The 15,910-nt window shown below is 32.2% G+C and overlaps 1 protein-coding gene across 1 annotated transcript in view; it reads right to left on the bottom strand.

The window, feature by feature from the left end:
* LOC111637031 (lanC-like protein 3) overlaps window positions 1-15,910 on the bottom strand; it is a 29,647-nt gene that overhangs the window by 11,584 nt on the left and 2,153 nt on the right. The window contains exon 2 of the mRNA XM_023382433.1: window positions 4,035-4,158. Coding sequence (XP_023238201.1) covers window positions 4,035-4,158 — 124 coding nt within the window. The remainder of the gene's footprint in view (window positions 1-4,034; window positions 4,159-15,910) is intronic.

Here is a 15,910-nt window from a genome sequence, read left to right as displayed (position 1 = left end):
TTATCCCCGGTATACCTGGGTATACTAGGTATTAGGGTTGGGTATGACAACGGAGAATAAGGACTTCACAATGACAAAATTGTTAAACAAAGAAAACAAGCGTGTTTATTCTGTGACGATTACACTATCACGGTCTCTTACAGTTCAGGTTAAATACTCTAGCCGAATTGAACCGAACAATTCCAACCGCGAAACATATACAAGATCTGTTCTAATTACATACCACGAGGGTTTGCTTTATCCCCGACATAACACAAGAAATATCACCTTACAATTGTTCGTGTTGATGTTCTCTTCCTTTAGGAACCTCTATTCAGTCGAACCTCACAATGTCCACGTGGATGGAGTTGGATTTTAGTTAGCCTCCTCAGCAGTTCATTCTTTCTCCTTTTCTCGTAGCAAAGATGATCCAGCGAAACGACCCGTCAGAACTTCTAGAATCCAAGGTTGAGACGAAAAAAGTCCACTCTTCAGGCAAACCACCCCTTTTATACCGTCTCCCTGATACATACTACGTCATTACTACGTTTACAACCCTCACCCAATCAGTGAGCACACACCACAAAAAGGTGATTTTCCGACATGAACGAAAATTTTACATACACGGATCCATAATCTGATACGAGATAAACCGAAACAAGACATTACATTTGTGTACAATACAATTAGTGCTGTAGCACTACAATTTCATAGTATTCAAAAGCAATGATGACAAATAAACAATTTTTATCATTCTTTTAATTTAATTTTTTAAATTTGATATGAAAAGGATAAGAAAAAGTAAGGAAATATTTATTTTATATATGCATTAAAATAGTATAAAAAACTTAAGAAAAATTGTTTATCAATAAAATGATAATATAAAATGATGATATATTTGATAATAAAACTATCAGTATATTTAAAAAAACAATAGCAAGACTATTATTTTACATGTAGGTATTTCGATAAAATTCAATGAACTTAAATTTTGATTTTGAACACATAGAAACACTTTTGCATTGCGTGTAATATTCGTTTTTGCAAAAAATTCATCTGGCCCATTAGTATCCCCCTTATTCAGATTCTAGATCCGCCGCTGGTCAAGGGTGTCACGATTTATTTTTCAATTAGGTGTGCCACTCAATGAAAAAGGTTGAAAAACACTGACTTAGTCAAATAGCTCCCTACGAGTGGAATCAGAGATGGTCCTGCTAGGTGTGCAGTGCGTGTATGCACGCGGGCTGCCAAATCCCGAGGGTGCCGATACTGGTCAATTTCAAATGCCTCTTTTGTTGTATCACTAATATACCTCAAAAGACGGGACAGGGTTCTTGTAAATTTTAAATGTTTCTCACCATTGCTGTAAGAGTCTAAATATGTTAAAGTTAACAGATTGTCCGTCGTTTGTTTTCTAACTAATAATTTTAGGACCAGCTGTCGTCCACGGAAATTTCCAAAATTTACAACTTTTCGGTCACTCTCGTTGAACTGGAAAAATGTCTGTCTTTATTACATCTAATATTTCAAAGAAATCAGTCCCACTGTACTTGGCTAGAGATTGGTTCGGTTAGGCTTTTGTTTAAGTAAAATTTCAGCTCTTTCGTCAGGGTTTTGTTTACGTCCCCAATTCCCTAATCGCTTAATTATTTAACTACTTCTTAAGTAGAAATAAGTCGAAACCAGTTACTTTGTACTCGAATATTTGTAGTCTCGGGAAAAAGTGGAAAGACAAATTTTTATGACAAACGGATACATAAATCATAAATTTAAGGAAAATAAATTCTAGAGCTTTTTCTGTACCTCGTGCATATCTCTCACTCATTAAATTTGGTTGTAAATTATGCTACCAAAGTAACAGTTAATTTTTTAACATTATATAAGAATTGTACACGTTTTTTTCTACATTCCCTTAGAGATGGGATATACGAAATCGTAATATCACTGGTTTAACATTGAAATCCGTGAGTAATATAAAATCGGAGAGCAGAATAAATATATCAAATATTTTAACGGATTTTTTTAAACTCCTGTCAACTATACAGAAAACTATCATAAAAACATACAGGTAAATTCTTATCAGTTGGGTTAAGTTATAAATCTACTCATGATTCACATAATCGGGCGAGGGCGGCCAAATATCTAGCAGGCGGGTGGCTAACAGCCCAGAACCAGTCCTGGATAGAATTGGATGCATTATATATGTAGCAGCCACCCAAGGTCCTAGGCTTCCACCAGCTAAACCGAGTGAGGTTGGTGCTCTGTAAAGCACATGCGCAAATCTGGCTTTTTGGATGCTGACAATACAATGTTTCCACTCCGCCACTAATATTTGAATATACAATAGCAATCTTATCTTTTTTTTCACATGTAGTATAGAAATTTGTAATAAGATACATAATGTGGTTATAATAAAATATTGTGCGATTATTTTCATATAATTAAAATTAATATGTATTTATTTTTTAGAAAATATAAGGGAAGCGGCGCATCCACCGCTTCTAATGACGGCACGCCACTGCTATAGAGGGCATTCAGCAGAAAAAATACTCAACTGCTCTGGAACTGTTGAGTCTGCTGACCACATCCCATGTTATGTTAAAATAGTTTCTAAAATGTTTTCTTTCTCTCACAATTCAATTATGGCAATATCTTGCTGATGAGAGAGGAAAACTGAATTTCTACAGAAATAATAACTTTTATATAGATTAAATGTCATGAAAACAAATAAACTGTGAAAATTAAAAATAGTGATGCCATTTTATAATTAAAAAGAAAAATTTTTTAAAACTTTACGACAACTACGAGAATTTTATTCCTTATTATTTGAATTACATTTGTGAGATTCGGAATTTTTACCGATTATTTTGCCGACTAATTGTCCTGTATTCGCCTAAAAATGTTATTAAATTTTCCTTTAACTTAAAGTGAAACCTAACAGAAAAAAACTTTTCGTTTATGTTCGACATAAACATCTGTTCAATTCGAAACTAATCCCGCATTCCAACTCCAAAGTTGATAGTTAGCATGGTCCCGGGAACAACTCTGACCCATCTGCGTACCTTTTACCTCACAACAATCAATCACGTGACCATTCTCCCACGCCGATCTTATAAAAACCCCTTCCTTCCCCTTCTCGGGGGAGTCGTTCCAGAGCAGGTGCCAGGAGCCGATAACTTTAAAAATAGTGTCCTTTTTAACCAGTGAACTTTCCTAAATCATTGATTCAAATATTTAACCCATGAACTCTCCTAATCAGTAAACTTCCCTAACCAGTGAATTTTCCTAATTCAAAGAGTGGATAAGTTTCCTCAGTGGATAACAGATCAAGAGGTATGGAACCAATTATTGTAAGCTCTCTCTCGGTCTCTCCGCGTTTTAGGGACGCGAACTAGACGATGTACTACCCGAACTTGCATTAATAAATTGTTAATTTTCCTTATGTTACATCTGGCCTCCTCGTTTACTCGTATATCGCCTGTCGTCTCACCGACGCACTCCTCCCTCTGCCACTTGACCCGAAACATTAAAGCCCGTTACTGCGGGAAAAAGAATCCTTCCACCCATCCTGACAGTGAAAGGGTTTAACAACCTGTTGCCGGATCGGGAGATCTACCCCTCCCTTCCCGGTGGTTCACACATTTGTATATTTGTAATTTGATGATTTTTTTTTTTTAAATTAGTACAAATTTAATTTATTCTGTATTTCAATCATTTTTTTGAATTCTTAAAAATAAATTTATCATCTATTTTATAATTCTAAGGCTAGGTGCATAATTTATCAGCCACAGAATTGTAGCTAAAAGCCAAAAAATATTATGGCTAAATTGTATTCATACAAACATTAATTAAATATATGTAAACAAATGCAATAATATTAAATACTATATTAAATTCAGATGCATTATATGGATTTAAATTAAAATAATGCTAATACATTTGTAAATAAATGACCTATTGCATAAAAATTATTAACATAATCAGGTGAGAAGCTGCATTAAAATATTAGAGGTACATAAACAGAGTTTTCTATAATTAATTTGACTTTAACTTACCAAGATATTCTGTATCATAATAAGCATACATTAATGGACTCTGCGATCGATGTCTTCTTGCATACTCCTTACCAGACTGAATCATGACATTCCATAACTCATAAGTTTTTTCTTTTGTTACAATCTAAAAATAATCATTACAATAAGAAATAAACATTATTACAAATATTTATAAGTACTTATAAATGTTAACAATTTATCTACATTTTTATTATTATAGATTTATATAATTTCTTAACTAATCTAAATCTCAATAACTATACTTCGATGCATTTTGAAATAACATTAACTTCCGGTTTGCATCAGAAGTTCATACAGTTAATCGGAGCCTCCTTTCCCTAAGGTTTCCATATCTGATCTCATCTTTCATCTAACTCTGTTCTTGAGATTAAGGAAAGACAGATGGACAGATGACAGAGTGAATTTATAGGTCTACAATTTTTTCAAATTGCAGCCCAAACATGATATAAGCAAACACACTTAAAAAAAAATATTTGTAAAGCTGATGCCAATGTCTCAACTGTTCAGAAACTATATAAGATCTCTTAACAATTTACAGGAAAAACTAAGGCTACATTGAATTAATAAAAATGTATCTTTCTTCAGAACTTTTTATTTCTTATTAACTCTGTTCCTAATTCTGTTGTAGAAAAATTGAGAGAATTCATTTGGTTAATAAAAAATAAAGAACTCAAATCCTAAAAACTCTAATATAATTCATAGAAAGATATTTGACAGATAAAAGATTGATTGATTTTATACAGTGTAAATAGTTGCATAAATGGCAAAATTTTATGATTGATTAGGAATATCAGTACCCAATCTTAGAACTTGTTTATTATGAGTTTGAAATATAAAAAAAAAATTCTTCTACAAGTTCAATTATGAAAATATAATTTTAATAAAGCATTATAAAATGTAGTTATCAATCAGTAATACATTTTGCTCTGTTGATGCTTCTTTATCCATTCCATTTTCTTCTTATAATTCTTATGCAACCTTTCTGTCACTTGATACATGAGCTTAGGCTGTGGTATAAGTTTGGGGCCAAATTTGCAGATCTCATTGATACATGGTGGTGGTGGTGGTGTAATGTTATCCCAGCATATGATGTATTAACAAGGTCTGCAAATTTGGCCCCAATTTGTGCCACAGCCTAAATTCATGTATCAAGTGACAGAAAGGTTGTACAAAAAGAAAATGGAATGGATAAAGAAGCATCAACAGAGCAGAATAAGACTGCAAGTCCTCCCAATCATTTGCTGGGATAACAGTAATACAGGAAGAAATAAATACTGAGAATGATCATAAAAATACAGTAATACCCCGACTTACGCGAACCCGGAGTTACGCGATTTTCAAATCTCATCAATTCGTCTTTTCTTTGAGTGCCACGCAACCCTCGAGTACTCACTCCCCCCACACTATTGTTCAGCTTATATGTTCAGATGTGTCGCGCGGAATCCACACATAGCTACAATTTATTTTGTGTTATTTATTTCTGTGTTTGTTATATCTACGGAGACTCGAGAGACTCTACTATGTCATCCAAACGAAGTAGAACTAATTCTTCTGCATCAAACAAGAAAAGAAAAACTTTATCTTTGGAATGTAAAGTTAACATTGGGTATGTTCGTAAAGTCGAACGAGTTAAACGAGAATGACGTCATCGTTATTCCTATTTCGTTAGACTTTTCGAACGATTCGTTACTAACGCGTTTAACTCGTTTGACTTTACGAACGTACCCATTATTAAAGACTTCGATACAAAAATGAAAATTTGTGAATTGGCAAAGAAGTTTGATCTACCGGAATTGTCGGTCAGAACAATTATAAAAGGCAAAGAAAAAATTCTCGAAGCTGTGAAAAATGCTCAATCTTTAAATTCAAGCATCATTCGTAAACGTCACAGTATTATCGCTGAGATGGAAACAATGTTAAAATTATGGCGTAATAATCAAGTAAATGTGAAAAATTGTAAAATAATATAGGCCTAATTTGTTATACATATGTATTATCTAAGATTTTATTAAACATTTTTTTCTAAATTATTGTTTTCTTTAGTCTCCGGCTCCAATTAAAAATTATTTGTACGTATTTATATGCGAAATTATACCCCGACTTACGCGAATTTGACTTACGCGGTTACCGCTCGGTCCCACCTATCGCATAAGTTCGGGGTATTACTGTAATGAGAATTATATTCGTTATAAGATGGAAGGTTGCAAATTAACAGGGAAGCTGAACGGACATTGTTTAATAAGAAAATTAAGGCTAAGAAACGGATAGAAATAGATAAATTAATTACTGAAGATACAGAGATTACAGACATAAATGAGATAACAGATGAATTTATTAAGTTTTATACTATATAAATGTCCCAATACAGACGAGTAATTATGGGAGGAGTTATCCCAGTGTATAACACCTATTAAAGATAAAAATGAGAGTATTTTAGATAAAGTGATATCCTTGGAAGAGATACAAAGTGTGATTTGTAATTTATGTACGCAAAGCACCTGTTGTGATAGTATTCCATTAGAATTTTATAAGTTTTTTAACAAGATTATTTCTTTTATACTTTTTAAATTATTTAATTATACATTTTTAGCGACAAAACGACGAATGTTTTTAATTAGTAAAATTGGGTATAGGTAATTCTATTGGGTTGAGTCAAATAAGTTTTGTTAACGGATAGGTGTAAATGACTGTCAAATACTTGCTAGATGTTGTGTTGCTTCAACTGAGTTTTATTAGTGGCTATTAGCAAATAGTCTATAAATGTAAATTTTAACACTGAAGTGTCAATAATGTAATAAAAAATTGTTTTTTGAATTCATTTAAAATGGAACATTTGAAAGTGCATGTACACCATATCATGTTGTGGGAATTTAAACTCAGCAATAATGCTACAGAAAGAGCAAAAAAGATTTGCAATGTCTACAGCAGTGGTGTAATTTCAGACAGAGCAGTTCGAAAGTGGTTTACAAAATTTTGTTCTGGTGATTTGTCCTTAAAAGATGAAGACCAGGCCACTCCTCAGACTTCGACAATGATGTTTTAAAGGTTCTGATTGAGCAGAATCCACGGCAGACGATGAGGGAGTTAGCAGAGAAGCTGCACACATCCCAATCAACCATCAATTGTCACCTCCAAAAACTAGGAAAAGTGAGCAAGCTGGGAGTTTGGGTTCCGCATAACCTCAGTGAACAGAATAAGGCTGACAAAAGGTCGATAGCTGCTACCTTGCTTTCTTGGCAAAAAGAGGAATCTTTTATGGCTAAAATTGTTACAGGAGATGAAAAGTGAATCACATACAAAATGTCATTCGAAAAAGACAATGGGTTGGCAAATATGACCAGCCACAACTGGACCCTAAGCCTAGTGTGCATGGAAGAAAAACTGTGTATGTATGGTGAGATTGTCAAAAAATTATCCATTTTGAATTGTTGCCACACAATGAACTGTTACTGCAAATGTATACTTACAGTACAACAGTTAGAGCAACTTCGGCTAAAACTTTAAGAAAAGCATCCTGCACTTGTTAACAGAGAAAAGATCACCTTATTGCATGATAATGCAAGGCCACACACAGAGAAGATTACATAGGAAAAAATTTTGGAGTTTGGCTGTCTATTTTGCTTCATACGCCATATTCACTGGACCTGGCACAAACAGATTTCCATCTTTTCTGGGCACTACAGAATGCTTTACAAGGGCAATGCCTCCAAGATGATGACCAGGTTCAGGAATTTTTTTATTCAAAACCATCAAAATTTTATGCAAGGGGAATTGACAAGTTGCCCGAAAAATAGCAGGAAGTCTTTAATAATGACGGTGAATATGTATTAGATTAAAGTCTATTGTTGAACATTTTATTGGCAAATACATTTCACTTTAGAAAACGGAACTTATTTCTGACTCAATCCAATATTAATGATTTTAGGCCCCTTACACTGCTCAATATAGATTATAAGATTTTTAGTTTTGTGACGGCCAAAAGATTAGAAATATTATTTAGAGATGTTATTGTAAGTACACAGAGTGCTGACATTAAGAATCATACAATACAGAATAATATAATGTTTGCTAAATTAATTCAAGATATTTATGTTGAGAGAAAGTCTACACTTTCTATATTATCTATTGATGTCCAAAAGGCTTTCGACATGATTAATAGAGGGATATTATGGAAGATTTTAGATAAATATGGTCTTAATGAGAATGAACTAAATAGAATTAAACTGCTTTATTATAAACTGTATACGCAAATTAACATGAATGGAAGAACATCTACTGATGTTAGTTGTGATGCGGGTGTGAGGCAAGTCTGCCCATCAGCAATGTTATTGTTTGTGATTTATATTGATTTACTTCTGAAAAATATACAGTCTGCTCAAATGATTACTCCTATCTATATACTGGGAATGGCCGAGCATGTTAAGTTTATAGCACACGCAGATGACATTAGTTTCTTTTTGGTTAATCAGCCGGCAATGAATAGGACTGTGTCCATTATTAAAAAGTTTAGTAAATTGACTAGAATGGTGGTTAATGAAAATAAATGTAAGATGATGAATGTCTATGGTGATCTGCGATGAGATATGATGAATGTAGATAGGGTAAATAATAATAAGTTATTAGGAATTTGGTATGGTTCAAATAGTTGTGAAAAGACTGTGAAAGTGATTTTACAAAAGATTGAGAATGCTATTGAAGAATGGGATGATAACTGGTACTATATGCCTGAGAGAGTAAAAATTATTAATAAGGCAGTTTATTCAAGGATAATATATCAGCTTTACACAACAAGTTTGAGAATTTCAGGTATTAAATTAATTGAAAGAAAAATTTTTAATTTTGTTTGGAAAAACTCTTGAGCCAATGAGTCAAAAGATCATGAAAAACAGTTGGAATAATGGTAGATGGGATGGGGAATCTGGGACTTGAAGGGATTGGAGTATGCATTGCAGTTATCTAATATGTGTAATGTTTTGAAAATCTGCACTCATCCACTGATGTTTGTGGTAGAATATATTCTTGGCTCTGTTGTTAAGTGCTTCACACAGATAGGAGGAAATAGACCGTTCCTTGTTAGTAATAAAAAGAAATATCGTAGTTGGAGACAATATTTAGGTCAAATTATGGATGAAGATAGTCAAATTTTATTGGACGTTCAACAGGTTCGTCCAGGGATATTGTATAATTATATCCATAAGCAATTTTTCCAATATCCATAAGTCAAAATATGTTATTGTCATCATATAATTGGAATGTTATTTGGGAAAATGTGGGCTTCCTTCTGCGGAGTGGCACAAGTTATCGTGGCACATTATCCAAAATGTAGTGATGACTAAAAGTTTTTTGAGTACTTATTGTTATAGCATAGATGCAAGGTGCTCGAGGTATCGATGGGAGGAGACAATATTTCATGTGTTTTTTGAGTGTCCTATAGCAGTTCAAGTTTGGTGATGGGTTGAAAAGGTCTGTAAGACAAAGATAACATGGATTAGTGTCAAGTATCAAACTGATAATAATTGTCGGTATTCATTCAAATATATGATAAATTGGATTGTTGACTAAACGGATACTTTGGAAGTCACGATGTGTATTGACATATGAATGGAAGATATGGAATGTTACACTTTTGGTTACAAAAATTAAAGAAGTGATATTGAAAATTAATATTGATTGTGAAAATATGTCAGAAAGGGAATTTGCTTGTAGTTATGGTGGACCTATTGGAATCATCTGGAGACAAGAGAATGATGTTATTTTATTTAATGATGATTGGAGTATTTAACTTTTTGTGATTTACTTCAGTGACTAATAGTGACATATTTGTGTATTAAAGTGTATTTGTTATATCAGGCATGGTCTATTGTATTATACTATTATTGGTTGACTGTCAGTCGAAATTTGTATTATTATTAACAAGTTTATGTATCTGACTTGCTTTCAAACTATTAAATAACAGTAATACATTGAACAGATATTAAATATCTTATAATTAAAAGCTGTTGAGTGTTGAACTAATTATTCATAATTAAATAATTCCATTTTATCACTGATGATAATTTATTATACAATGATTTTCTGTAAGGATTATGGTATAGTGAAGAACTAGTGAATTGATCCAAAAAACATTAACATTTTTAAAAATTAAGGACTATAAGTAAATAATTTTCTTGAAACAATGTATGACAGTATACTACAAGGATACAGAATAAGAAAGCGCAACATATGGGTGGTCTGTCAAGGGAATTACCTTTAAGAAGACTTTCTATAGGAAACTGGCCTTATTTAGATGTAAGTTAAGAGACATAAAGAAAGCTGGAAAATTCCATATGGCCAGCCTGTTTGTTAAGTGTGAACCTGCAACCAATATGAACCAGTGTTGTGGTTTTATTCATTCTGCCACTGGTAGGTTACATTATACTTTATTAAACACCACATATACACAATAAAAATTTCTCTAAAAATTATAAGTACTGTAAACTGAGTTTAATAGTAAAAAATTAAATAGTTTCTTTGTTTTAATAAATTAATGTAAATTAAGAAAAGAAATTGTCTCAATAAAAAAACATTTAAATCATCCACAATGGAATGTTCAAACCACATAACCCATTATATTACAAATTTCAACCCCCTCCTTCATTCTGTGGTTAGACGAGTCACTCCTATCCCTAAAACCACATAGTCTAAGAAGGCTAGACTCTTTAAATACATAGTTAATTTCTTACTTGCAAGACTGTGTTTTTACAACCATGTAGTGGTACTATCTAGTCATTTTCATCTGAACTATGTTCTCAAAACCATTGTCAAAGTGTGTGAATAATTTGAATTGTTAACAGTTATCTGATATAAAATGCAATACTGTTTTGTGAAATGTGTTTTTGTCTGTTTATGGATTCAAAAGAAGAGCAATATATTACGATTAATTTTTGTTTTAAAGTCAGTTTATCAGCTACAAAACTTTGCAAATGGTGGAAAAGTTGAATAGACACAGTATATTGGATTTTGTAAAGGAAGAAAATCTATAGATAATGATGAGCATAGTGATTTCCACACAAGTCAAGCAGACAATGTTGCCACTGTTGCAGAATCAGTTAAAAATGATTGATGAATCACTTCTTGCATGATAGCAGAATCCAAAATATTGAAAATTATACTTCTCTGCATCTTAACTAAGAATTTAAAGAAACAAAAAGTTTACTTTTTTGTTTCTTTAAATTTAATTTAAGTTTACTTGCATTTCATTTTTCATGCATTGATGAAGGAGCAATAATTGTATGACAGTTTTTGGCTTAAAAATACATCATAACATAGATCACCCACCCAATCTACTCATCTGACTTATCACCTCAGGCTACAGTATTTTATTATTTCCAAAATTAAAATTGCATTTGAAAGGCCAAAGATTCAATGACATTTCTGAAATTGTAACTAGTAATGAACAAACTTAAGACTATTACAAAAGAGGCATTTTCAATGGTATAATAATAATTGGGCATGTTCAACAGTGTATCAACTGTAATGGAGCTTATTTTATACTTTACAAAATTTTAATTATTCTGGTGAATTTTTTATTTTATACAAACCTTATCTCAAAGCTTATGAACCACAATATGCACTTTTATCTATTATATTTTTAAATTTAAACTATTGGTGGGAGAATAATATAAGTTTATTTGTAACTCCCTGGAACAAACAAACACACAATAAAACAAAGACACATAGATCAGTCAAAAATAAACACAGAATGTGGCAAAACATTACAAGGCACACACATATACAAAATTTTGGATCTATTCTTCTGCTAAGTACAATAATGAGAGGTCTTTCGTATAATAAAGCTGATATAAAAAGTATTTCTTTGAAGTTTACCACACTTAGAGTGCTACATCAAGTGATGTTATTGTCACATTATCACCACTCTATTAATCGTAGCTTGAGTCAGACAGTATCAATCTTTTTCATGTTTCCATTCACATGTCTGTTTCTAAAGCTCATTTTATATTATAATAAATTAATTATAACTGTGTAACAAGCGATTATTTATTGTGACATCACAATGCTGGCCTGCAATTTTTAATCATTTTTAATTTATTTCATTTAAAATATATGCTCTCCATTTCAAATTAGTGGTGGCTTGCCCCTGTACATCGTTAACAATAGTCATGCTGGTCATCTATCTAACACCTTTCATGGAAAAATTTTTGAACTGAAATAACGACTTCTGGTTTGCATCGGAAGTTCTTATATACAGTCGACCCCCCTATAATTACGGTCCCTATAGTTACGATTCCTATAAAACTACGAAAAAATTGCTACCGGTATCCGTAAAAAATAGTAAAAGTTCCCTATAAACACCTCAAACGTCATCGGGAAGCCGAACTACTTTCCCGCCGTCCGTAGCGCCACGCTACGGAGAGATTTCTATCGTCTGGACAGTATTATATAAATTATATATAAATTAGGTACTGTACATATAATTATATATTAATTATATATAAATTAGGTACTGTATATATAATTATATATTAACTTATTGTAACTTTGTTATAATTAAATATATAATTTCCGCCGTCTAGCGTGGCGCCACGCTACGGAGATTTTTACGCTAACTATCGTCTGTCAGTATGTAAATTAGGTACCGTAAGTCTAATACAGTACTGTAATTTTATACATTTCTTGTGAAAGAAACATTTCTTATTCAACGGCGATTAAAATTATTTATATTAATGATGTCTCCGAAGTTCTACGAAGTTTTCACAGAAAAATAAGTTGTTAGAAATCGGCCGCTCTTTGCTGAGCTGTTCCGCGACGAAAACAATGTTGAGCAATGGCAATGTCGAATGGTGACACTCGGTAAGTAATCCTACAATTTTTTGTTTATAGCGTAGTTTATACGGATTATTCCCAAAAAATATATACGTATTTTGGAAATGTTGAGTCGGATTAGTCTAGAATCGATTAATTTTATGGAAGAAAATCTTTCAAACAGCCGTAGTCCGTAAACTTGATACGTGTCGGGTTGTGATTGGAAGGATTCGTAAGAAAGCGGATTCCTAGAGAATGGAACGTATCTCTATCTTATAGGGGGGTCGACTGTAATTAATTGGACCTTCTACTCTTAAGGTTTCCATATGTGGTCTCGTCTTTCATCTAACTCCATTCTCGAGACTAAGGAAAGACAGACAGACAGACAATAGTGGGAATTTATAGGTCTACAATTTTTTAAAATTGCAGCCCCATTACATAGACCCATGCTTCTGTCTCATCATGAGTTCTCAATCCATACTGCTGTTTTATTATCCCTTCAGGGGCTCTAGTCTGCTATGTGAGATCTACTTGCGAGATACTACTCGTGATGCCTGATGGGATAGGTGTGTCATCTCACTATAACTTCTTATTGTAGCAGAGTCTGTAGCATGAGAAGTAACTTTCCGAGCATCACATGATTATCCTTTACATTTGACTATTCTCACCTTCTCACTACATAATGAAAACAACTCATGACCATTTGCTAACCTAACCACTAGTCTTTCCAGATGATTTCTTTTTCATCAATGCTTTCTGTTTCACATTATATTTCAAATTAATCCATATCTATGAAAAAGTTTCATAAATTAAATCATTTAGTTGTAGACTATTGATAAACCTGTTATATTTTCATTTGATACAAACACATTTTTAATATAACTTTTTAAATTAATTTTTAAGTATGCTTACAAAAGATTTAATTGTACATTATAAGAGGATTTTTTTATGATTTGTAGTTTTTCCTAGTTTACTATTAAATATTTCAATATTTAAAATTCTATGCTGTATATTAATGTACAAACATTACTCATTAATTTAATTTTAATTATTAATATAATGTTCCAATGAGCTATATTTTTATTGATCTACAAAAATATATACTGTATGTAACTAAATTTAATAGACTATAGTTATAATATAAAAAATCATACTAATTTTCTTGTAATAAACCAATTCATTCTGAAAACTGCCAATTACATTATTTAAAACAAACAAATATAATTTATCATTACTTTTCTCTATTTATCAGTAGTTTTAGAGGACCAATGCCATCCAATTGAAATACTCCCATAATTTTACCTATCTTTTGCTCTAAATCAAATAAAAATATGATATCTGAAAAATCTGATATGTTCATCCAAAAAATTAATCATTAGAGGTGCCTCACTGTTACTAGCTTTTCCACCATATTACTAAACAAGTCCACTTGGACCTCCTTCTGTTTGTATTATGCTTTCCTATGGCAAATGTTCTTTAGCCTGAAACCAGTAACTTTATAGTCACAAATTCCATGTTACTGAGTGGACTTGCAAACTAGTTGATGTTTGACTTCAACTTACGATAGTGAGTTGAGTCAACTGTGACATCATCAAATGTCACTCAACAACTTCTCACATAACAGATTAGAGTCAGTAATTAACATTGCTTCTTCTAATAATTTTGCAAATATTGTGTTTCTTCAAGTGCATATCATATACATACAACTTTTTTGACAGATAATAGGCTATGATACAATTCCAAATGATTTTTTTTTAAGAAGGGGCTAGGCTATATGACCAGTCCCAAACCCCCTCCCGCCGTTGTACTGACTTAGGGTGTGACTATGCAGACACGAGCAAGTGAGAAGAGGTGATGTTTCTTGTTCTCGTTAAGTACAGTATAAGTACACTGATGTGAGTGAATGGGAGAAAGTGATATGGAAATAATGATGTCATGTTTGCATTGAACTCATTACAGGTAAGCATGAATGTATGGAAGTAAAAATCAAAATGGTTTGACTACAATTCTTACTACTAGCAAAGAAAAAACTTTTGTAATTAGGATTACAGTATTTCATAGTGAACACACAAAAAGAAAACAAAAATTTGGTGTTCCTCCTATCTGGAATCAGCAAAAGGATAAAGAACTTTATTATAATTTGTTAATTAAACAGAATATGACTTTATGTTATATCTGTAGTTTATATGACTAATCAGTTTTGATATAAACTGATATAAACTATAAATCAGGGATGTCCAACCCGCGGCCCACTGCACTCTAAAATTTTTAGGTACATTTTCACTTATTTTGGTAAAGTACATCATAAAAATTATTCTTGTTTCACTGGATACACTTTGATATCGTAATGACATAATTGGTAATAACATACTGTTGTAAACAATTCTTTTCATGCATGAAAAACATCAAAACTGCTAAAAGAAATAAGTTTAGTAATTCTCATTTAACTAACATTCTTAGAATTAAGACTAGTGCCATAAAAGCAAATATTGACAATATTATAAAAGGAAGGCAATGTCAAAAATCACATTTAATAATACAATACTTTTTGTAATTATATATATTTGTTATTAAAATTTGATATTCAAATTTTGAACTTTTTAAAAGCATATATTTATATAAAGTACCTTTGTGGCCTGCTGAATGTACCTAAATTTCTAATTTGGCCCATTAGGAAAAAAGGTTGGACAACCCTGCTATAAACTGTCATATGACTTTATGTATATCTATATTTTGAAAAAAAAATCTCTTTATATATACAGTAGATGAAAGATACAAGAAGCCATTTTCTACTCATGCTAAAGTGCATATGAGGTATTCAGCAAGAAGAGGCAAGATGCAATAAGTATCAAACTTGTCAGATATTTGTAAGAGCCAGAAAATCACTGGTGCCAGCAAGATTCCTCACTTCTCGCTCATGCATGGTTTTCCTTTACAAGAACTATACTGCTCACAACCTCTTGCTCGCTACTAGATTCATGTCTGTATAGTCACACCCTTACCTTTACTTTTACTCCCTTCAATTGGGCTATGTGGTTTGTGAACATTTCCTA

The sequence above is a fragment of the Centruroides sculpturatus genome, unplaced genomic scaffold (genome assembly GCF_000671375.1).
Source record: "Centruroides sculpturatus isolate CEXI.00-Female unplaced genomic scaffold, Cexi_2.0 scaffold1042, whole genome shotgun sequence".
NCBI lineage: Eukaryota > Metazoa > Arthropoda > Arachnida > Scorpiones > Buthidae > Centruroides > Centruroides sculpturatus.
This window is presented reverse-complemented; position numbering and strand designations above follow the sequence as displayed.